The sequence below is a fragment of the Anthonomus grandis genome, chromosome 1 (genome assembly GCF_022605725.1).
Source record: "Anthonomus grandis grandis chromosome 1, icAntGran1.3, whole genome shotgun sequence".
Taxonomy (NCBI): Eukaryota; Metazoa; Arthropoda; class Insecta; order Coleoptera; family Curculionidae; genus Anthonomus; species Anthonomus grandis.
The window spans coordinates 52,338,243-52,361,591 of record NC_065546.1 but is presented as its reverse complement, the minus strand read 5'-3'; the positions used below and the strand labels follow the sequence as shown (position 1 = coordinate 52,361,591).

General features: G+C 32.2%; 1 protein-coding gene across 7 annotated transcripts in view; it reads right to left on the bottom strand.

Annotated features, from left to right (window-relative positions):
* LOC126733620 (disks large 1 tumor suppressor protein) overlaps nucleotides 1-23,349 on the bottom strand; it is an 825,690-nt gene that overhangs the window by 793,724 nt on the left and 8,617 nt on the right. For 6 of the 7 annotated variants that reach the window (XM_050437028.1, XM_050437022.1, XM_050437047.1 and 3 more), the window contains exons 1-2: nucleotides 14,903-15,035; nucleotides 2,576-2,707 (exon numbers count right to left, since the gene is read on the bottom strand). In XM_050437028.1, the coding sequence (XP_050292985.1) occupies nucleotides 2,576-2,707; nucleotides 14,903-15,020 (250 nt within the window). In that variant the 5' untranslated portion in view covers nucleotides 15,021-15,035. Of the gene's footprint in view, nucleotides 1-2,575; nucleotides 2,708-14,902; nucleotides 15,036-23,349 lie in introns of those variants that run through there. The other variant, XM_050437042.1, reaches the window with a different exon arrangement.

Below are 23,349 nucleotides of genomic sequence, written 5' to 3'. Positions count from 1 at the left end.
ATCTCACATAATATATGGCATCCTGTTCTTTGGTTACTGTACTGCTACTAAGTTACATTCTCTGTTTCTTCTACAGAAGAAAGCTGTTAGGGTCTTACCATGTCCAGACTATAGGGACCAGTGTAAGCCTCTGTTTTAACACTACAAAATACAAACTCTATATGATCTTATTTTGTTTGAAACATCTCGTGACTGTCATTCTAATACCTTCCAACAAAGGGCTAATCTACCTAATTACCTTGTTCTAGACAAAACCTTTAGGTACCTCAGTCTCAGAGCACTTTAAGTAGAAATACTATCTTCCACTATGGAAAGCTCATGGATAATTTATTGCCTTTAAGGATTCGCAACTTGAATAGACGAAAATTTGATATTGTCATTACAAAAGTTTTATTGGGATCTGCTAATTATTCTTTCACAGAATTTCTTGACCTATCTGTACCTATGTTGAAAAACCTTAATGACTTGTAATTTGCGTGCATAGGTTAATTTTATTTTATTATATATTTTCTGTTCCTCTAAGTACATATTGTTATTGTTTGTTATATGTTTATTGTAAATTTAGGAATTTTTTGTAAATGGTACAGGAAGTTGGCTTTTCAATCAACTTTTGACAAGCATTTCCATTCAAAATACAATAATAGTCAAGATACAACAATGGTCACTTCATAAATCATACAAGTTCTGAAAGTCATCCACAAGGTCCTCAGGCTACAAAAGCCGCCGCGGGATGAAGCTTACTTTAATTAACTAACTGGCTTCTTATAATGAACAACACGATGATCCTGAGGTACAACAAATCTAACCAGGACGGATTTGGCATTCGATAAATTCATAGCCCATCCTTCTAATGATCGAAAAAATCCGTAGTGTAACGGTCAAGTGCAACAAGACTGGTTTACTGGGCTAGCTGAGTTTGCTCTGGCACATTGTGTGGCTAATGCCTGGAAGAATAGTCAAGGTTTTGTATAGAATATTCGGAAAACTCAAGAGCTGCTTCAGTCTAATTTTAAAGTTAGGCAAGCACTCAAGATAACTGATAAAGAGACTGCTAGACATTTTTTTTATGCTGTTATGATGCTAATTGTGACACTTTGTAATGTCTAAAAGTGGTATCTTGTTGCAAGAGGGGAACCTTCTGCCAATATCGAGATCCACGACCTTAAGGATAATTTCGAGAATTCTTGGGATAATTAATTATAATCTTAATTTTAAGTATTATTCTTTGGTCATATGCCTAAACTAATTTTTATGCATACACAGCATACAAACTATGGATAATAGCTCTGTCTATTAAGCTAATAACCATTTTGAAATTTACTTCCAAAGGATTTCAGAAATAGTATTCCTTTTAACTCTTTCGACATAAAAAAATTACTTGACTTATACCCTATATCCTTCTTATTTGCTGGGACGACCATACAGTTATTTCTAACTTTAGTATTTTTTTTGCGTGTTTCGGTATGTATAGAATTATTTTTCTGTTCTTAACCAATATAATTATTTTAAAAAAGTTGCTGTATTGTAAAAATATTTTATTCTTTGTATAACGGAAAACTGGAATAAGTTTTGTTCCTATAGAAGATTATTTTTGAAATCCATTTATGAATTACTTCAATATTATTTAATCAGCAATTATTTACATCAGCTTAGCCCATTGTAATTCCATCGCCAATCTGTCTGATTCAATTTAAGTAAAGATTGAATATAGGAAAACCAACTAATTAAATATCTAGCTTTTAAAATTAAGTGTGTTTTAAGTGAATAGAGCATTCTACTTAGTTCAGAAGGTCCAGGCTATTAATTAGTATAGTTCCGGTCTGACGAAGGAACAATATAAAAAAAATTTAAAGGTCTGAAAGAATTTGGAAGTCTTTTGGATAGTTGACGGTTGGACATATCAACTAGTCCGGTGTCATTAATAGTCAAGTATTTGTTAACGAGTTGTTCGGTCGCTATGTAGGTAAGTATCTATAGATTTAAATTGAATATAAGCTTATATTGCAAATTAGTTATTAAATTAAATCATTAATAAGTAAAATAAAAAATACACAATAATTTTAAAAAATCTTAATAAGTGTTTTATACACGATTTATTTATTACTCCTTAGCGAACAAAAGTAATGACATTATTTGTATATTTATGAACATTTATAACGCCATTTGTCTACTACGTTAAGTATCAAATTTTAATAAGACTATGTTAGCAGAATCAAATTTTGATGAAAAACTTCAAGAAGTGCAACACATTTAAGAATAGCCACACTGCCCTCGACAGAGCTCACGGATTATGTTCCGCAGAAGTTGGCTAATCGGAGGAACATGAGCAACTGCGACTACAAGTAGCGACATAACACAGGATGATTTCTGAGGTATTTTATGATAATTTATTAAAATTCAAATAGTATATACACTGCCTCTTATTTAAAGTTCATATATTCTGAAAAGGACATTACCGAATAAGAAAATTGTGATAAAATATAGCAGAACAACCATAGTTCTTGGTGCCCATAGCTGTTATTTGGGGGAATCTCTTGAATTTTAATAAATATTTAACAATATATCACAAACTTACCTAATAATGCTTGGAAGAGGCGCGACTTGAAGATCTTGATGACTCGCTCTATTGCTTGCCTTAAAGTTTGATCCTGCGGCCTGATCAACTTCGAGTGATAGTCTTCTAGAAGCTCCAAAGCCCTATGGGCTTCTAAAAATAAAATTAGTATTTGTTTTTATATAATAAATATCTACAGTTTGGGCGTTTTTAAGACTTACATCTAAAATCAATTAATACTATAATTTTTTAATTGTCATTGAACATAAATAAATTCGCGTACATATTTTTTAAACTGAGTTCATTATCGTTGTTCTTGTAAAATTTCCTTGCTATAAATGAGGAAGGCGATCCAAGCTTAATAAAATTGTAGTACGACCTCCGCAATACATAGTTTCTTCTTGACCTTTTTCGACCTTCGATCTTCCCCGAAAGAGACCTTATAGACAAAGGTCATACCATAACTAAGTATAAATTGATTTAAAAAAATTAATAATTTTGTGTCATATACATACAGTGCATTCACGATGAAAGGAGCGAATTCATTTGAAATTCAGGTGTTTTTTTCATCTTGTCACTTACACATTTTTTGTAATAAAATGGTGTCAACATTATTTTTTTAAAATGGAATACCCTGTATGTCATGACATTTTATAATTGTTTGATTTAATCTGAATACTTTTTATATAGTATATCACATGCCTAAAATGAGCGGTTTGTCACATTTGACAGAATAGACTAATGAAAAATACCACATTAAAAAAAATTAATAAAATATTTATTGCAACTGATGTTCAATTTATTGTCCATTTACTTCAATGCATTTTGAAGTCGGTAAATAACTTTCAATTGCACATTTTTAATCACTTGCAGATCGATTAGTCTCATTTCTTGTAGAATTTTTAACTTTAGATCATCAACCTTGTTTGGTCGATTCACATAAACTTTGAACTTGCCTCATAAGAAAAAAATTAATGGGGTTATATCCGGTGAGCTTGGTGGCTACTGAATCGGTCCTCTTTGTCCTATCCATATGATATGAACAGCTGCATCAAGAAATTGTCCCATCTCGTTGAAACCATATTTGGTTACTCGTATGTCAGCCTCTTGTGGATCAGGAAATAAAACAGCCAAAGCAGAGACAATTTCTAACTGTAGAAAATGCAAGTAGCGCTCTCCGTTTAATGTTTCTTCGAAAAAAAGGGTCCAAGGATTCGATTTTTTACAATACCTGCTTACACATTAATTTTTGAGGGCGTTGTGTGTGGTATTTTTGGGTTCAATAAGGATTTTCGGTTGCCAAATACCTGCAATTTCGCCTATTAACGCGTCCGTTTAACTTAAAGGAAGCCTCATCAGAAAAGATAATACTTCGAATGAAATTTCCCTGTCATTGTTAGCCTTAAGAACCTGGTCAGTAGTCATTAAACTGCATATGGCAGTTAAAATCGTCTTCTAATAATTCATGTACAAGTTGTACTATATAATCATGATATTTATTTACACAAATACACAAAATATCTTTACCACTGACCCTACTGATTTCCAATTCTTGGAAACTCTACTAATCGCAATGTCGTCTGCAACAGCCGATACAACAGCTTCCTCCTTATTTCATACGTGGACAATGTATCACCATCCTTATTTAAACGTATTTGGTTCACTGTTTCTCAAAACCGAATTATGAATATCATCATTTTCATGGTGTTAGAATTTATAATATTTAAGTTTAAATTTAGATTTATAAGATTCAAGATTATCATAAAAAAAATAAATATTTTTAAAGTGCATGCATCTATCCCAAGTTAATTGAAACTTTATCTTATTTTAGGTGAGAACAACTTTCTTTTATATATTTTAACGAAAGTCATGAAGTACAAGAAAAATTACATACCTAACGCAACTATCTTAAATTCTTAACTACATGTAACTTTTTATTTTGTATTTGTAAACACAACCTCTCAAAAACTTTAATTGTTTTATTTCCCTAAATTGGCACAACTGAAATTTGTCAGAGTGACCAACATGGAAAGGAGACAATCACGCAAAATGGCGGCCACCTAGTAGTGGTAATTTTCTTTTCATTGAATTGGTAGTCCAGGCTTATTTATTAAGTTCGTGGTTGCACATAATATGTATATTTGAAGTAATATTAAAAATTGTATGAAATTTTATTATTTCTTCAAATGCAAACAATAATCGATCCATTATTTTTACAAACATTCACGTTTATGGTGGCTGTTAGTGGTCAGGCATTTAAATGAATCCAAATTCCACCCTAAGTTTAAGTAGCGAATAAGCCAATCAATCGGATCTTATATTTGTTTAATCAGGTAAATATTTATGGAACCCAGAAAGATTCCAATGACAAATTTTAATAGTCAAAAAATTTCCAGTTGCACAGCATATGTAGCTAACATAACCTAATATCCTTAATTTTCTTCTGGCTCGTAAATACTCTTTACTATCTCTTCATATTAACTGTCTCCTTCGTGCTAGTTTTTAAAAGCGATGACTCATATTAAACGTATGAACTAAATTGCGAATGTAAAAGAATCTTTTATCTTGAGTACTTCTAGTTGCATTATGCAAATTTTATTTTAAAGATGCAATGCGGGGATTTTAAGGGTGCCGCGGTAAATGGATATTTTTGTCACCTCATATTTTCCAGAAAATAAGAAATTTTGCTTAGTTTCTTATGATGAAAAAATATTTTACTTTTCAGTTGAATTTTAAAATATTGTATAGTTATTTCTTGGCAAAAATACATTATACTGACACAACCACATATAAGAAACATAATCTTATACCAGGGACTTTTATATATAAGATTGGGGAAATACGCATACAATCTTTTAAATACCTTCTGAGAAAGATAGAATATAATATGTTGCTTATTTTTGATATAATATTGAAATTAGATCTAATGTTAAAATATTTTCTGAATGTTGAGCCTAACGTTACGTTATGTGTACAGTAGAACACTGATGCCGCAGTTCAGAAACACAAATTTTTGTTGAAAAAATTTAGGAGAAGAAAGCTGATCTAAATAACTAAGTCACCATGAAAATGAAAAATATGAACAAATAGCTTTTTGTGATTTGTTTTTCACTGTCCATATCGTAAGATTACCTACATAGAGATATAGTTAAGGTACTTGAAGGAATAAGGCCTAGCTAAGAAAAAAATTGAATAAAGTGAAAGACTGTAATGTTAATATTTAGTTTAATACACCAAAATGCTTATAAGGTTATATTAATTTTTACAAACTTAAAAAAATAATCTCTAAAAAAACTAGAAAACAAAAAATAAATATTAACAAAAATAACGCAAATCGGCCTTATTATCCGATGGAGGTTTAATAAAGCCTATACATAAAAATGGCACAACTCGTTAATTGGGCGAAGTTTAGCAGCCATCGGGACACTCAAAATCATCCATGTCATTGACTGTTAAGCCAACACATTCCTCATGGTACCATTTAAGACAATCGCTGCACTGCCTCATATCGGCCTGCCTGTCTTCCTCACATCCATGGCAATACCATTCGGTACTTAACTTTTGCCTGGAGCTTTCAATATCTTTATTCAATTTGGCACGACTTTTGTTCTCCTCGGTAAAAAGAACTCTAGTGACTGGAGTTCCTTTGTAGTTTAGAGCTTTTTTTCGATTTTTCATTAGTTTTTACTGGTATGGGCAAAAGCTCATTAAAAGAACTGACTTTTGTTGTTCGTCTCTTTAATTCAGCAAGAGGGATATGGTCATTAGTCGAATCCGAGTCAGAAGAGTAAACATTGGAATAGGAAAATTTGCCAGACTTGTTGGATGCCATTCCAGACGGACCAGGTTGAGGAGATTCAGGTGGACGCCTATTTTCTTTGTTGATATCATCCGGTGCCGGTACGTCTGAGAGAATTGAAGGAGCAAATGCTGTTTCTGAAATTGCCTCGGGATTTAATGGAAACAGACCAGTAGCCTTAAAACCGTTTATAATGTTACTATGTGTCATGCATTTAGACCAAACATTTGAAAGTATGATGTTAAAACGTGATTTGGTCAGCTTTTTGTTAGGATTCTGATCCAAGAATAATAATACCTCATTATCTCAATGATGCTCCAATGAACGATATACAGATTTGTCGAGAGGTTGAAGCTCATGTGTTGTATTCGATGGCAAACAGTAGAGATCTATATCAAATGAGTCTCCAACATCAACAATTGACAAATCGAGATGACAAGCTGCACCATCAAAAACTAAGAGGCACCTTCCTGAACTTTTGTATCGGGCTAAGTGCTTGAGGAATTCTTTAAAATAGATTTACGACCTAGTCTTTTTATTAGGATTCCATTCTGAACATCATTTCTAATGGTTCTTCTGGGAATATTAAACCTTGCCGCAGCCCCATATGTACTCAGAGTACCGCGTTGAACAGATCGAACTGCTGATATTAAATCCTCCTCGCACCAAGGTGCCCTTTTAGGAGGCATGATGTTAAAAATCACTGAAAATAAAACGAGAATAGTTTAGAAGTTTAATAATATGTTAATAAAAACATTAATTTGTCATGAGGATAATAAGGCCTATAGCTAATTATTATAGGCCTTATTACCCATCCATGACGAAATATTATGTAAATTTATTTAAATTATGTCGGCTAAATTTAATCTAATAAACTATTGAAATCACAAAATATAAAGTCTAAGCAAAATATCTGCAGTTAAATTAAAAATACAATTATAAATACTAAAAATACTTACGTTTTTGTTCGTTGTATCCTTATAATATCACACGCGGCGACCCGTCGACACAAGTTGTTGGAACTTACTGACGCCCGAAAGCGAGGAATGCGGGTAGTCCGTTCGAATGCCGTTTGTAAATTGGCCAATAGGAGACGCGGACCCAACGCAATCGATTTGCGATTAATTTAAAGCGGTTTTTTTGAATATAGGCCTTATTACCCGACAGGCCTTATTACCTGCAGGTACCTTATATTATATTGTTTAAGCATTATCCAATGCAAAAGAATTAGGATACTAGCCGAACATGCCTGTAGCAATCATGGAGAGTTATCTAGTAGTTTCTTTTATACAGTATTTTACTTTGGCAGTATATCAATGGTATAGCTAGGACTTTCAGTATTATTACGTATTTAACCTTCATATTATAAAACAGATTTAAAAAAATATTCTTCTTGGATGACTGCAGATACTCTGGCCAACCCTTTTTCTCCAACAACTATTGGCCCAGAACCCTTCCAGGTTTTTGTCTACACGTCAATCATATTTATTTAAATTTAAATAAAAAAAAATGAATTCCCGAAAAAGTAACTTGAATTATATGGAAAAAATTATTTCAGGATATAGAACTCAATTCAACTCAGTTTTGGATAGAACTGAAAACTGCAATACTGACTGACTACATCGTAACCTAAGAATGATTTAGTTTTGGCTGGAATTTGAGTCTTTAGATTGTGCAGACGCATATAAGCAATACTCAACCATTCTAGTAAATTATCGAGCTTAGTGAATTATCTGAAACACCAAAATAGTGCAATTGTGCAACATAAAATGAGAGTCACAAAATTCTATAATCTGAATATAAATAGGTCTTTCCAACTAAGAGCTCCTTATAGTCAAAAACTTTAGTTTAGTTAGTGGTTTGATTACAGATTTTTAGGAAAGTGATTTGCCAAATTACACGAATTAATGATATTTAAAAACGGGTTGTTACAACTATATAAACGATACGTGATCAACGATATAGTTTTTCAAGAAGAGGTCCAAGAATGGGCCCATTATATAAGCTACGCCTTATGGGAAACACTCGAAAAAAAATTGGCGCTGACCAATAAAATACTATTTCTGAACACATAAAAGGCGTCATAAAAGTTCTAAGATTGGTATATATATACAGCTATCATACAGCTTAGTTACTTAGTTACGAGGACATTATCTGGGGATCATCAGACCAAGCAGTCAGATTCAGATCCACGTCAGACAGTACTTTTTACTATGATGCCCTTTCACTCTATAATTAAAATAACTATGAGATAATAGACTGATATCGTTGATAGCGTAAGATGATCGTACCAACAGCCTATCTGTTATAAGTAACGTCTACTCGGATGGATCCAAAACTGTACACGCTCAGGTTTTGAAGCAAATTCCAAGGCTCTAAAGCTGAACAACAGTCAGACAGGTTGCAACTAAACAGACTGCTATCGCTGCAGGACAGTCTATCTGTGACACTATTAGCGATAATGTGGCATAAATCACACATCATTAGCTCTATCCAGAATATGACGAATATTAGCGCTTGTAAATCGAATTTCCAATACTCAACTGTAGCCAAAAAGGATGCAACCATTTTACCAAAGCCTTTTATGGTCCTGATCTATGACGTTACCATTGGCTGTGATTTGTCAAAGGTATTACGCAGTCAAAGTGCTTTACTACGCAAATAAAGGTGCGTTTAAACCAACATTGTCGCGGACCACGAAAAGACGAACGTCTAACGAACACACCTCGGTCATGTAATGGTTTGGGTTAAACATTTAGGCTGGATAGCGATTTTAGCAGGACCTCTACTTTTTCAAAAGTCCACACTGATGATAAAGTATGAACTATATTGGGTGGGTAATTTCTCAACTTGGTAATTTATTATAGATGAAATATAAACGAGTATTTGATACAAATGTAAGTAATATCACACTTTTATTTAATAATAAAGAAATAACTATATCAAAATGTGCAGCTTATTTGCATAAATAAAGTTTTTAACTGCATACGAAACAAGTTTGAGAAAATGATAACAAAAGTTTCTTTGTCGAAACTCGAACTTCTGGATTGCAACTATGTGTAAAACATCACACGCCGCTTTTAGTTCTGACTTTGCCGGTCTTAGCCCATTAATTTCCACTTTAAAGTTTCAATGACGCAATTATAAAATCCATTAGTCAGGCTTAAGTCGGCAGCAAACACAATTTAAATAAATACTTATCTGGTAAGAAAGCATATATAGTGACTTAACTTTAAAACGACCCATCACTTTAAAAAAAAAATAGATATACAGGGGAAAGTTTATTTCTTCATTTATTAACGTTTTTTCAATCATCTTCTCTTTTCCAGCTAACGTCACATTGATATTTTAAATGGGAACCATCGCGTGACACACCAGCCTTCCAATACCAGTAGTAGGGCATCCGACCAAGAAAGAATTTTGTACAAACAAAAGAACAAAGAAAATGATTACTACAGGATAGTCAAATAGATGGAAAGTTGGTAAAAACTTTTTTGTTGCGTCAGAATGCCTTATTATTTTGAGTCTACAGTTTATTGTAAATAGCACTAATCCTGAGACTTTAATAAAAAAAACTAGTAAAAATCAATTCCTGTGCACACTTGAAATCGCTTAAAATAAAAAATATTGACAGTGAATTGTTAAGTTTCGCTCACGGAATATCCCGTTTCTTAACAAATTAAAAATGACTACGAATTCATTTGTCTACTATTTTTAAAATGTTATTTTATCTTGCTTCTTGGGCTTAATTGGAGTGTAAATTTATACTAGAGAAAGCCAAATTAAATTTTAATTTTTTATGTTGGATAAACAATGTGCACCAATACATTTTTCTAATTTTATCTTATAATATCTTTCACGGTTGTATGGTTATTAATCTTTATTGAAGTTTAAGAAAGTACTATTCAGCAAGGGTACTATGGGGATGTATAGGATATGTTACGAATGACTACATGTTATACTCGTATAAAATAAAATCAATACTGACCCAGGTTAGGTGATTTCAAGTCATTGTGACATTTTGTTTTTGACAGCAAATTTTGGAACAGATTAAGTGGCCAGTACAATATTTTGAGATTAAGGTGACCTTTCACCTTTATATTGATGTAAAGTAAATAATTCTTTTAATTAAAATTATTCCGAAATAGCTTGACTTCCACGTAATAGATTTTCTAATTCTATGAATAAAACACAAGAACGCACAATTATATATAACTCTATATAATTGTTGGTCCAATGTTGTTATTTCTAAGAAATTAATAATTAGTAAATAATTTCAAAACCGAATTGCAAAGCATTAAATGCAGCATTAGCAATTATGGATATACTCATTTTTATTTTACCACAGGTCAAAGGCATAAATTTCCGCCCGCAGTTTGACGAAATCATTAGTTTTTCGACAACTACTTCGACCTCATCGACTAGCTTGAAAAACGAACTAGTTGAGCTTATTTTTCAGCGTATTTTTCAACAAATATCATATTTTTCAAACTCTCTGTCCTATCGCCGTATATACTAAGAATACCTACTGGCCCTGGGATTGACTAACAATGCAACTATGGAGAAGGACCTGTAAGGAATGTAACATGATAATATTAAAAGTTTATTAACAAAATTACGGGAAATAAAAATCTAAATACAAAAGTAAATGTAATGGTAACTACAAATCGTAACTGTTCATAATATTAAAATTAATGTAATATAGTAAAATAAAGTAAAATTATGTATATATCAAACTATAATCATGAAAATATTTCGGTATAGTACTGTAGCGGTATTGGCAACGCCGCGAGCTGTTCTTTGTCATTTCGGAATGAGGCAAATAGGCACATCGCACGACATCTCTGGAGACGCATGGAGGGTTAGCGAATCTTCCGGAACAGTCGTCTGCCGAGTATATAAGAAGTCGCGTAGTAGCTAGACTGTTAAAGTTGCGTTTAATTCGAAATTAAGCGCGATATTCAAATTGGAGGTAAAAAATAGTAAAGAAATACAGTGTAAATAAATCAGATGACTATTTTTGTTTTGGGCGGTGCTGGAAACAATTGATATTGACTTAAGATATATCCATCTCATTAAAAATAGCTATAAGGGTGCTACAATACATGTCAAAGTAGACGAAAATATAACAACCGAAAAGATCCCTATACGGAGGATAAGCCAAGGCGATTCAATTTGTCCAAAACTATTTACCCGGGCTTAGAAAACATAGTAGTCAACAAGTTAGCACCATGAAGAGGTGAACTGAAGAAATAGTCACAAAAGACAGGACTAGAAATGAACCACCAGAAAACAAAAAGCGAGAGCTCCAATTATATTAATATCAATATTGATAACCACATACTTCAACTAGCATAATAATATATATGTATGCATATCTCGCTTCACTATAGACAGCTTCAGGGAAAGACAGCCAGATAGAAGAGATAAGGAGAGGAATCAGTTTGGCAGAGGCAGAATTTGATAAACTCGCCTATATCCTCAAAAATTCCAAGATACTTAATCTGAAATGGAAAATATATATGACGCCTGTATGCTACCAGTTATATTGTACGGGCTCATTGACAGTCACCATGATGAAGAAAAGTGCCAAATTACGGGATTTATCAACGCGCGATAAAACTTGCGATGCTAGGAATTAGGTTAAGAAATAGACAAACAAACAAAGAAATCAGGGAAAGAACTAAAGTAAGTGGCGTCATAGAACAAATTGCAAAAAAACAGTAGCACTGAGCAGAACACGTTGCGCGAAATGATGAGAAATAGACGAGAATCATTGTGCATGGAGAAAAAATAAAGAGAAGCATTACGTCACATTATTGTGCCAGAAAACAGGATTCGTTCATAAAAAAATTCAAAAGCTGAAAACAATTAAACACAAAAAGGATATTTCGTTCTGAGCCCATATCTCGTAAACTCTTAATATTTTAGAAATAAAAAAAGATTCTTAGGAAATTTCTAATGAAAATTGGCCTCCGAGCAGCACTTCAGATTCCGTGCGCTTCGACCTTATTCTTCTACCAATGACCAACCAAATTCTTATTTATTTACCTTTAGCACAAATATGGAAAACGAAAATACATATTAGAACATTATATTTCCAGTCTTTTAATATGATTCTTTCGTAAATGAAAAAAAACGTGTTCGTCTTTTCAACGAGGTGACCTTTCGACTATTCTTTGTTGATTGTCAGAAATAAAGTTGGCCCTAGAATAGTAAACTCAGTTTAGAACTACGTCTCTCTGTCAAATACAAATAAATTTTCTATAGAATTTGATGCTGAAATTGTCAAGCCGAGATCTCTATAAAATCGTATTACCATTATTTCCACTAGCTCCGTTTATACATTATTTCATTCTTTTCTTATCTTTTATTTCCTTTCTTTTACGTTGATATATCGGTATAAAGCATTTAAAAAATAATAACGTCAAGTTAGAGGTTGTTGCTATTCATTTTTCGTATCGCTTGCATGGTTTGCTAGAAAATTTGATAAGTTATCACACAAAAGTTAAATATGACCGTTTATGCAGTTCCGATGCCCGCTATTAAATTTATTTGTACTATTATGCCTAGTACGTAATTTTTCTTAACACAACCTGTATAGATATTTCTTATTCCTAAGTAAGTATATGATACGACTGTTATAATATCTAGTAGGTTTTTAAACTTTTAATCAGAGAAATTATAAATGTTAGTATTAAGCAAATAGCAGATGGCAAAGAGAATGTTTAATTATATGGAGACATCTAGGCTTATTTGGTCATATTTTTTTAAAAAAAGACTTATCAAAAGTTTTACTTTAATCAAACTATAGGTATATTTGCAGCAAAGCGAAATAACAAGTACTAAAGCTACAAACTTCATAAAGGCTACTTCAAAAGATGCAAATGATGAGCGTAATGAGAAAACACTTTAATTTTTAATCTCTAGCCGAAGAGCTTTAATCTAAATGTGGTATAAATAGTGCCTTTTAAAAGCTCTCGAACAAATAAAAAACAAAAAATCCTTTTGATGATGTAGAGCAGTTTTCTCTACAAAATCCTAAAGCGTTTCCGATTTATTATTAAAGATAAATACGAGAAAAAAATATTTGCTTGATGAGTAAAACAGCTATAAAATCTACATTAGAATCATCTTAGTTTCTTAGTTTCATTATCAGCATTATTACAACATACTCTTTACAGACTTTTAAGACATCAAATATACTACAAAAAATATTGTGATAAAAAACAGATTATATATTTTATCGGAAGAGATCATTTTATTGATTACAGAACAAGTTTTAAAAAGGATTCGGAAACAACCAGCTGGAGGCACAGATAATGCAATAAGAGCATCATTTACAGAAGTGACGAACGCGATTGTTGTTTCTTTGGATCAAACCACGACTAGACCCAATAGTAGGTCCAATATTAACGTCCCCGCTGGCAATTCGGTGGATCTTGAAGACCTATGCGGTGGTACGTCAACTGTATCTACCTCTCAAGCGGATATCATTAATGAAAACGCATCAAAGTCTCGACAAAATGTCAATAATGATACTACAAACTCTGCGATCTTTTTAGAAAATGATAGTGTTAATGACAACTCCTCGTCTAAAGTGCCGGACGATGAATCCTCGTTGAAAGTATCTAACATTAAATTTCCAGTAACCTGACATACATTACAAGAAGGCTGTTTTGCTATAGTTAAGTTTTTGTACAATGAGAGGACCAAGAAAGAAACGGCCAAAGAATTCGTTGCGCAAATTGAAAAGATTGCAAAAAGTTATATTGATGTGAATTGCCTTAGATCCTATAAGGGTCACAAAGATTTCTTTGTTTTTCCGGACGTTGAAGACAATATTAAGATCAAACTTGAACAGGTCTATAGTGTTTTAACTGCACCTAAAATCTATAGCGGTATTTTTGTGTTTGAGGGTCTACAGTTACAGAGCCAAGAGATAAAGTAGGTATATAATACCTACTTTTTTTATACCTACTTACTTGCGTTTTCAAAATGTTATTTTTCGTTTCTTATCTAATGTTTGAAGTTTTTCTGTTTTATTTTTGACGTTCCTACAACACCTCGTTTTATGAATAAAGACATTTATTTCCATTTTATCGATTTTTACTTTTATTTTATTTACATCACTCTGTATCCTTAACCCTACATGGTCAAAAAAATTACTTTTTTTTAATTGTCCTATAAATGTTTTTCCGATAAACGCGTACTTTTTCAATTTAAAAATGGAATCGTCCGATATTCCCCCAAAGCCGGGGCTATATCGGACGCACTTAAAAAAAAATAAATAAATATAATTGCGACAATTTTTTAAATATTTGTAAATATTTTTGCTAGGTTAATTATTATATAATGCATTAGTAAGCTTTAATTTTGTATAATAAAAGAAATACAGACAGATAATTAAAAATATCGTCCGATATAACCCCGGTTGACGGTACTTTAATAACATATAAATTACAAATCTTTAAAACTTCTCCTAGAATAGTTTACACCAAAACAATCCAATTAAAGCAAATTATAACGTATAATCTTCGCACTCTAACCTGTAACCCGGTATAAATGACATCGCGCCACGCATCGCTGATGCAACACAGGATGAGCAAGATGATGCAGTCCTCTAAACCCTGAAGCGGCCTGTATGCACTCGTTATCGTGAAACATGATCTCGCGCGAAAGAATTCGTGCACGTTCTGATATTTCTGATCGCCCTGTGCCGTCCGATCCGGAGTCCGGAGTGGCGAGCTGCCGCACCGTCACTCCAGAGGATTTCGGGAACGTCTGTTATCAAACTGGATGCGAAAGCACACGAATAACGCCGAAGGTGAACGAAACAAGGGGCTTTGATGAAGAAAGAGGCTTTTGCTCTGACGTAAAGCTTTCGGTCGGCATTGTTTAAATTTTCTCTCTGGCATAGATGGACTTCATTATGCTGCGTGTAGGTGTAAAAGTCTAAAAGGTGCTTAAGCACTAAAAAGTGAAAGAAAGTATTATTGCCAAGAATAAAAATATTAGCTTGTTGCTACTAGGAGATTTTAATCTACTTAATATAAACTAGATTAACAAATAATTAATATAACTTTATTTGCCAACATTAAGATATCTAGAAATCACATCAACATAAAAAGGCAATAAAACGGGTAATCACAGACACTGCACTAATTTGCCACTTTTTTGTGAAATTTGTGTGCACTTGTAGTTTAATTTTCAGTTAGATTTAATTTAGGTTCAACCTTCCTTGAGCACGTCTCTAATTATCAAGTCATTTTTTGTATCATCTAGCAACGAATCTGGTTTTTCAAAATAACTCCATATTTTATGCAAAGTCAAAAAGTCATAAGTAAATAAGAAGTTTTTATAATATTACCTCAGGAGGCTCATTTTTGTTTCCAAAACACTTATTTTTGTTTGCCACTAATTTTTCCAATAGAGGAGCAAATGTCATTGTATTCACGCCGCAATACAGCAAATGTTTGAATTTGGCGAATAAACTTAAAAACCTAACAGTCTGGTCATTTAAATTTCAATTTCACATGAACCGATCTTTATCCACAGCGTTTCTGTCTATTGGTACGACTTTGAAGTGGGAACGTGGAAGAAAGGACTTTTATTATTCCCAAATAATGCCATATATAAACTTAGTACTAAGGTCTAATAGGCGCAGTCTAGCTTATAGCTACTCTACTGAACCCTCTACCTAAAGCGAAAACTACCTAGACAATTTTTACATAGTTCTTATTTCACATAAAAAATATTATATAACAATCCCTAATTTAACAAAAACATTAAAAAGAATGTAGATTCGTGACTAGCATTTCATATCATATCAATAAGTTTACACCCTAAACATTATTGCAATCAGATTAGCCACTCTAAAACACCCATTATATACTACATGAGATATTTAATGCAAGACCCAATTTTTCTTTTAAAGGATACTTCCGGTAAATGTCTTATATTATTTGGAATTCTGTTGTAAAGCTTCGCTATATTATAACTAAACGATCTTTCAAAAATAGATGTGGAGTGAAGTGGTATAGTCCTATGACTATAGTCCCTATAGCCTTTATCGCGAAGATCTAAATTACTATGTATTTCAGCGCGAAACTTAATTTTTTTGTATAAATAATCCGGGCATTTCCTTGCTATTATTTTATGAATTTAGACCACTGAGTGTTCGTGTTTCCTGTCCCGTAGGCCCCCAATTAACCTCATGCAGTGATTTTGTATGAGTTGAATACGGTATTTGTCTCTTTCTAGCAAACATGGCCCATACGCTACATCTGCAAACTTAAAGTGGGAAAGGTTTAAAAAAAATTAAAGGTTTCAGTAGTTAATTGTATTTTTGTATATATTCTCTTATATGGATATTAGGAATTCTTTGTAAGACCTTAGAAAGAGTGGAAAGTATACTAACCGGGCGTAAGTCTTTTAATTATACAGGATTATTTACTTTAGGAAGAGGTGCTACCACCAAGGAGCACTTCCATTTATGAGGAAAAGATGACGTTTCTATACAATAGTTTACTCAATGTATTATTACAGGAAGAATTATTTGTCAAGAAAACAGCAACATATCAATACCAATATCATCATTTCCAATGGTTTTTGATTTAATTTAAAAAAGGGCATTTTTACCTTCTTGGACAGTAGCTAATCTGAAATGAAAAACATTGGTATTTGAAAATGGATTATTAATGTAAGAATTTAACAAATCCGCATCAGGGTTAACTTGTGGTATATTAACAAAATAGTATAGTTGTTAATATCCTCTGCAGAACAATGCCCCGGAGTTGAACTACTTTTAGATGACCTATAAATATCCAAGTCACGCACCAATTTCCAGATTCCATCAAATTCCAAAAGTCAAAAGTCCGAAAAAATATATTTAAAATAGTCACATTGAGTATAAATTCACATTTGGGTACTAAAAGCAGTGGCGTAATTATAATAAAACTCCTAATATTAATTAACAGCAAAACACATTTTTAAGTCGGAACCGAAGGTTTTGGATTGCGAACGTAGTCTCTTCTAATCCTACCGGCAAGGTTATAAAACGGGCTTTACTTTCTTCGGGGATGCCCCAAAAAACGAGTTTTCAGCTCTGAGGATTTCGACTTTTGGTTTTAGTTATTCTTGCCCAGGGCCTTGAAAGCTTGGGCGATTTTCTATCTTCTACTCCTCGACATTTAGATGGTGCTAAGAATGCAAAACTACTTAAATACTGCCAACCAAGGCGACACAGACTGTTAAGCATCAAATTATCTTTTGCGGCCATTTTTCATAGTTCTTTAGTTTGCACACGCATTCTTTTTAGTTCTGCCTAAAAACTTTCACTAATCAAATTTTGCGAAAAATCTTAACAAAATTTATCTGTTCTCATATTTCGCACAAAATTTGTCCAGTTGTATAGTTATAGTGTCAGCTGTAATAAGTCCATTTGGGTGTGACACGTGGGATACAGCAAAATTCCAAAAAAAAAAACAGTGAGTTATATTGTTGTAAAAGAATTGTGACCTAAACAGTAAAAACTTTAAATCGAATATAGAAATTGGCGATATTGCATTTGCATAAATAGTTAATGCAATAAACTTTTGTGTGAAAATGGCAAGTGTAAATGTAAACAACAAAAGTGAGAAATGGATTCTAAGAATGAAGCTGTTGTGTTAAATCTGTAGACAGCAAAAAACACAGATAACCTGGTTTTTTAACACGCCCAATATGTTTAATACTTGAGCCTTGAAAGCATAAAAATCTCAGTAATAAACAATTAATTTAAATGCATAATTTAGATAATTTTAGATTTTTTATATACAGGGTGTCCTAAAAATCAACGATAAGCCGAAAACGGGCAATAGACCAGCTGCTCGGGGATTTAAAAAAAAATATTTAAAAAAATCTATCTTGAGTAGTTTTAAAATTATAGGCATTCATAGAAAACCGAAAAAAATTGACCTTGCCTGTTGATCTTTTTAGTACTGTAGTATTAAACAAATTTTTGAATTTCTTATATTTTTTTAAATAACCCTGAATAACCCTTTGATAAATTACAAAACTAAATTCAAACACAACTGTTCATATTTTTAAGAAATTATTAGGTTTTTGGTCAACTTGTATTAAAAATTGTGTCTTTTGACCATCATTTCCCAACTTTAATTAACTGTCCTGTAAAAGAAAATTACTTCAGTATTTGGCAAGTGATTTTAAAAGTTGGCGTATCTAATCTAGATTTCAAAATCCTAGGATACTTGCTATATTATTGGTTCAGTAGGGGTGTTTTTTTTTTGTTAGTACATAGTCAAATGTATGCCGCTACACTAAGCTGAGTTAATAACTGTATAGAGCCAAAAAATAAATTAATAAAAAAACAAAGTGAATGAAATAAAACTTTATTAGAGTCACGAAAAATGCTCAAATTGTCTGCCCTCATTCCTAATACACATTCTACACCTTTTTAAAAAAAAATCGCGTTATTTATCGTGCGAATCTTCCATTGTTAATCTGTTCATTTGGCTTTCAATTCTGTTCTGTTGGCTGCCTGGATTTTTTGGCACAGTTTAGCTACGTCTTCTATAGGATTGTTGTAGACTTTGTCTTTTATTGCTTCCCAATAAAAGTCCAAAGGATTTGAATCGGGTGAACGTGGAGGACATTCCACCCCGCCCTATCCACCTGTTGGGGTATTCTCTGCCCAGAAAATATCTTACTGGACGAGTATAGGGAGCCGGACAGCCGTCTTGTTGAAACCACATGTTTCGGTAAATATTAAGTGGCACATCTTCTAGTAAGTCTGATAAATAATTTTCCAAGAAATCTAGGTAAACTTCGACTTTTTCGAATTTATGTATCCATCCTTAAAAGTCGATTCATCTGACTATAGGATTCTTTCCAAGAATCGCGGGTCTTCTCTATGTCTTTGCAACATTGTTTGACAAAATTCAGTTTTTGCCGGGTAGTCTCGAGGTAATAAAATTGGTACTCGTTGTACGTTGTACGGATGTAACTACAGTTTTTTTCCAATATCGGATCACGTGCAACTTCTTTTAAGACTTTGGCCTCGTAGGGCAAGCGCGGTCTACCTGCACCACCCATTTGATTTGGGAATAGGCCCTCTAGAAGTAATTTAGAAATACTCTGTAATCTGGATAACGCTTTTTATTTGAGTACCTTTGACAATACAGTCTAGCGGTAGCATTAGCATTGCATCGACATTCTCCATGGATAAGATGCATGTTAGCATATTCTAGCGAAGTATAACTATCTGCCATGGTTTCGTTCACTGACTAAACAATCACATGGTTATCGATAGTCGAGAAAAGAGCCAAAATCCAAATTAGGTTTAGAAATAAAAGTAATTTTGATTTCTGAACATCACATCCAAATTAACGAAAAAATCAAAAAAAAGCCAAAATAAATAAAACACGATATCAACACGAATACAGAAAGATGCGTAGTAAGCGGAGGATGGCAAAGTACTGCAGTAGCAGTCACCTGTCTTACTTATCACCCTGTACGCGAAATCACTTGCCAAACAGTGAATAGTAATTTTCTTTTTCAGGACAGTTAGTTAAAGTTGGGAAAGGTTAAAAGACACAATTTTCAACACAAGTTGAGTAAAAATCTGATAAGTTTCTTAAAAATGTGGACCATTTTAATTAAATATTTTTGTAATTTATCGAACGGTTATTTAGGGTTACATTTAAAAAAATTGTTTCAATCCCTGAGTATCTGATCTACTGTTCATTTCGGCTTAATATTGATTTTTAAAACACCCTGTATATATTTATAATAAATATTTTAATTTAAAATATTATATTTATGTTTGTTCGCGCTCGTAAAATTTTTCTATTTTTTTAAATATACCTCAAAAACCTTTGATGTCAAACATTTCTATGTTTCTAGAACGTCGTATGGGAATCATACCAGCAATATCTTGCAAAAATCATCGCTAAAATATAGGACAAATCTCCGAGACATTGGGTCATAAATGATACTTAAATGGTATGTTTCTGGCATGTCCTGCGTTATCTGGGAACAACTTTTCTTTTATATTAAACTTACAATCGATCATAATTAACATGGCTTTTTCAGCCGCTCGGTTTTTACCAATATGGAACCATACATTCAAAATATTAACGAGGCCCTGGAAGGATGTCTGGACGTTTGTACTGTGCATACCGATTTTTCCAAAGCATTTGATAAGGTTCACCTCCTTCTGAAAACCTATTTTTAGGGCAGAATTTAATTTGTGATAAGTAATGGCATATAATCTAAAGATTTGAATATTACATTAGCCTCACACCTCGGTCCTTTACTCTTTTCTTAATTCTTTCCTTCTATTCCCTAATTTTTCTAAATGACGTGAGTCAGCACAAGTGCAGTGCAAGTATTTATAACTCTTCGGAATTTGTTAAGTTGCAAAACGACTTAACTACATTTTCTGAGTGTGTTGGTACTATCAAAGATCTGGGTGTAATTGATAGCAAATTAACGTTAGACAAAGGGTTTTTTCAAAGCTTCTTCATTAGTAACATTGTATATCCTAGACGGCACCCAGTATCAGTGGAATATCCCACGAATATGTCAAATATCCTAGATGCAAAACATTATTTTAAAATAAATAAAACTATTTATTCTATTTTTTAATAAAGTATAGGTTGTTGTAAAGTATAAAAGTATATTTTGTAAAGTAATGAAGGGTAGTACCAATATTTCATCAAATACCTATGTACTTCATTCAATCGAACTTATCTTCATCGAACTTACAACACTATCAAAAAAGACTAATTTTCACGTGTACAATGTTTTGGTACCTACAAATATTTCTTTTTAAAGTCCTAAAGCATTATTTTGATCATGCTTGTTATCCTATATTTGATCATCCCAATTTTGAAAGATCTAAAGTAAGAAAGAAACCGTCTCAACTCATGTCTAGCTACTATTTTTAGTACATTAATTAAGTTTAATTCTAGTAAACCCCTCATTATCTAGTTTGAGTCAGCAACATATTAGTATAGTCTAATCAAATTCTTCAAATTACCATAAATAATAATAAGACATGCGTATTTTCGGAATATAAAGACCTGGCATAAACTTTCTAAGGTCATTTAAAGTTTAAAATTATTACAAATTATTAAAAAATAGTTATAAAAGATGTGAGATATTGTGTCGTATTAACAATTGTAGTTTTATGGTTCCCGTATATGGGTAGTTTATTTAAGTCATTTATTCGCAAAATTTACCAGCTGAAACTTTATGAGATTGTGTCAGTCATAAGCTTCTGGATCTTAACGTGCTTAATAGGAAACAACTCCACTTTGCCTCGGCCTTATATACATTAAAAGAAACTAGAAGAAGCCCACCTTATTTACTTGAAATTAAACCGTCACGAATGCCATTCACTCTCAAGGGACACGTGTCAATTAAACCTCTGAGATTAGAGATTCTAAAATTAAATACGGCTAAAGAAGTGCTTTTCACGTCTAGCATCTCAGCATTTAAATAATTGGATTAACACTTTAAATAATTGGAGATACAGCTTAGATTAAATTAGGAAACATTTGCGTTCTCTGAACCGTTTCTACACACCATTATAAAATCTTAGAGATATTTTGTAAAAAGGAAAATTTTACAATAACCATTTTTGGGTTTTTTATCCGACGTTTCGTTCTGACGAAACCGTCATTATTTTAATTTTTTTATATAGCTTAAAATAAAAATACAGTCTATATCTGATTATATGTTTCATTAAGCATTTCAATTCTTTTGTAAGTGGGCATTGCAAGCAAATAGCAAATACTTACGTATTTAAATACCTATCAGCGCCTCTGTAAGATATTACCTAATATTTTGTGTAATAGGTATTTTTAAAATATTAAAACACCTTAAAAATAAAGTTTTACGTACCTCTCATACATGCCATTATTTACATTTCCAATTGATAAATAAAACCAGGATTAAATATTGTTATTGAAAAATAGTGAAACCCAAATAGAGTGCAAACAAGCTTTTAGTAACTTCAGAGGCTTCTATTATTCGCTTAGCTGCATTTCACCCTACTGTTTTTCTTAAGTTTACATAAATAAGTTTTTTGGTTATAACAAATATGCCAATAAAACAGTGCAAGTATTTAATATTCTCTATGCAGACAAACATGTCAAAAAAATGTTTTAATAAGATAAATAGCGGAATTTAAAAAAACTGACAGTGTCACAAATAAAAAGCATTAGACACTATTCTTGGTGAACTTAGCATAGCAACTAATATGTAAGACCACTTAAGACTTTAAAGATAGATCTCCATCGAGAGCTTTGCCCTCCAGAAGAAAAAAATTAAAGGCAGAAATGATAAAGACTAAAGAAAAATAACTCTATCTAAGAAAATTATTTTTCCCGGATGGACCTTTTATTGAATGGCCATCTAGGACATCAAATTTTTGTTTTTGAAAGCATCTAAAAAGAAAAGTTTACACTAATCAATTGGAGACTTGATTAGTGTCAAAGTAAGAAAGAGTTATACCCCAGAATTATTAACAGTGTCACCTTATAATCACATCTCATATTCTATAAGATTTCCGATCTTTGAAAAAAGCTTCTATATTTGAAAATGTATTATACTAGTATTTAATTTAAGCTTATACAATTTTAATATTAATTTTTACTTTAAGTTACTATAAGAGGTTAAAGTATTAAAAAATTAATATTAAAATTGTATAAGCTTAAATCAAATACTATATATATAATTAAATACTATACTAAGTTACTATAAGAGGTTAAAAGTGCGTCTTCCTTAACTGTTTTTTATCTTAGTTTATTTACCAAGATTGAGGTAGTTATTACTTGCGATTGCAAATTATTAACAAATTAAAAACAAATACCCTAAACACTGAACTTTTACCGAAAAAACGAGATATTAAATATAATGTAATATCAGGTTTATTAAACAAACAGCTAAGCTGCCTTTCTTTAAAAAAAATACCTTTTTTGTTTATTCA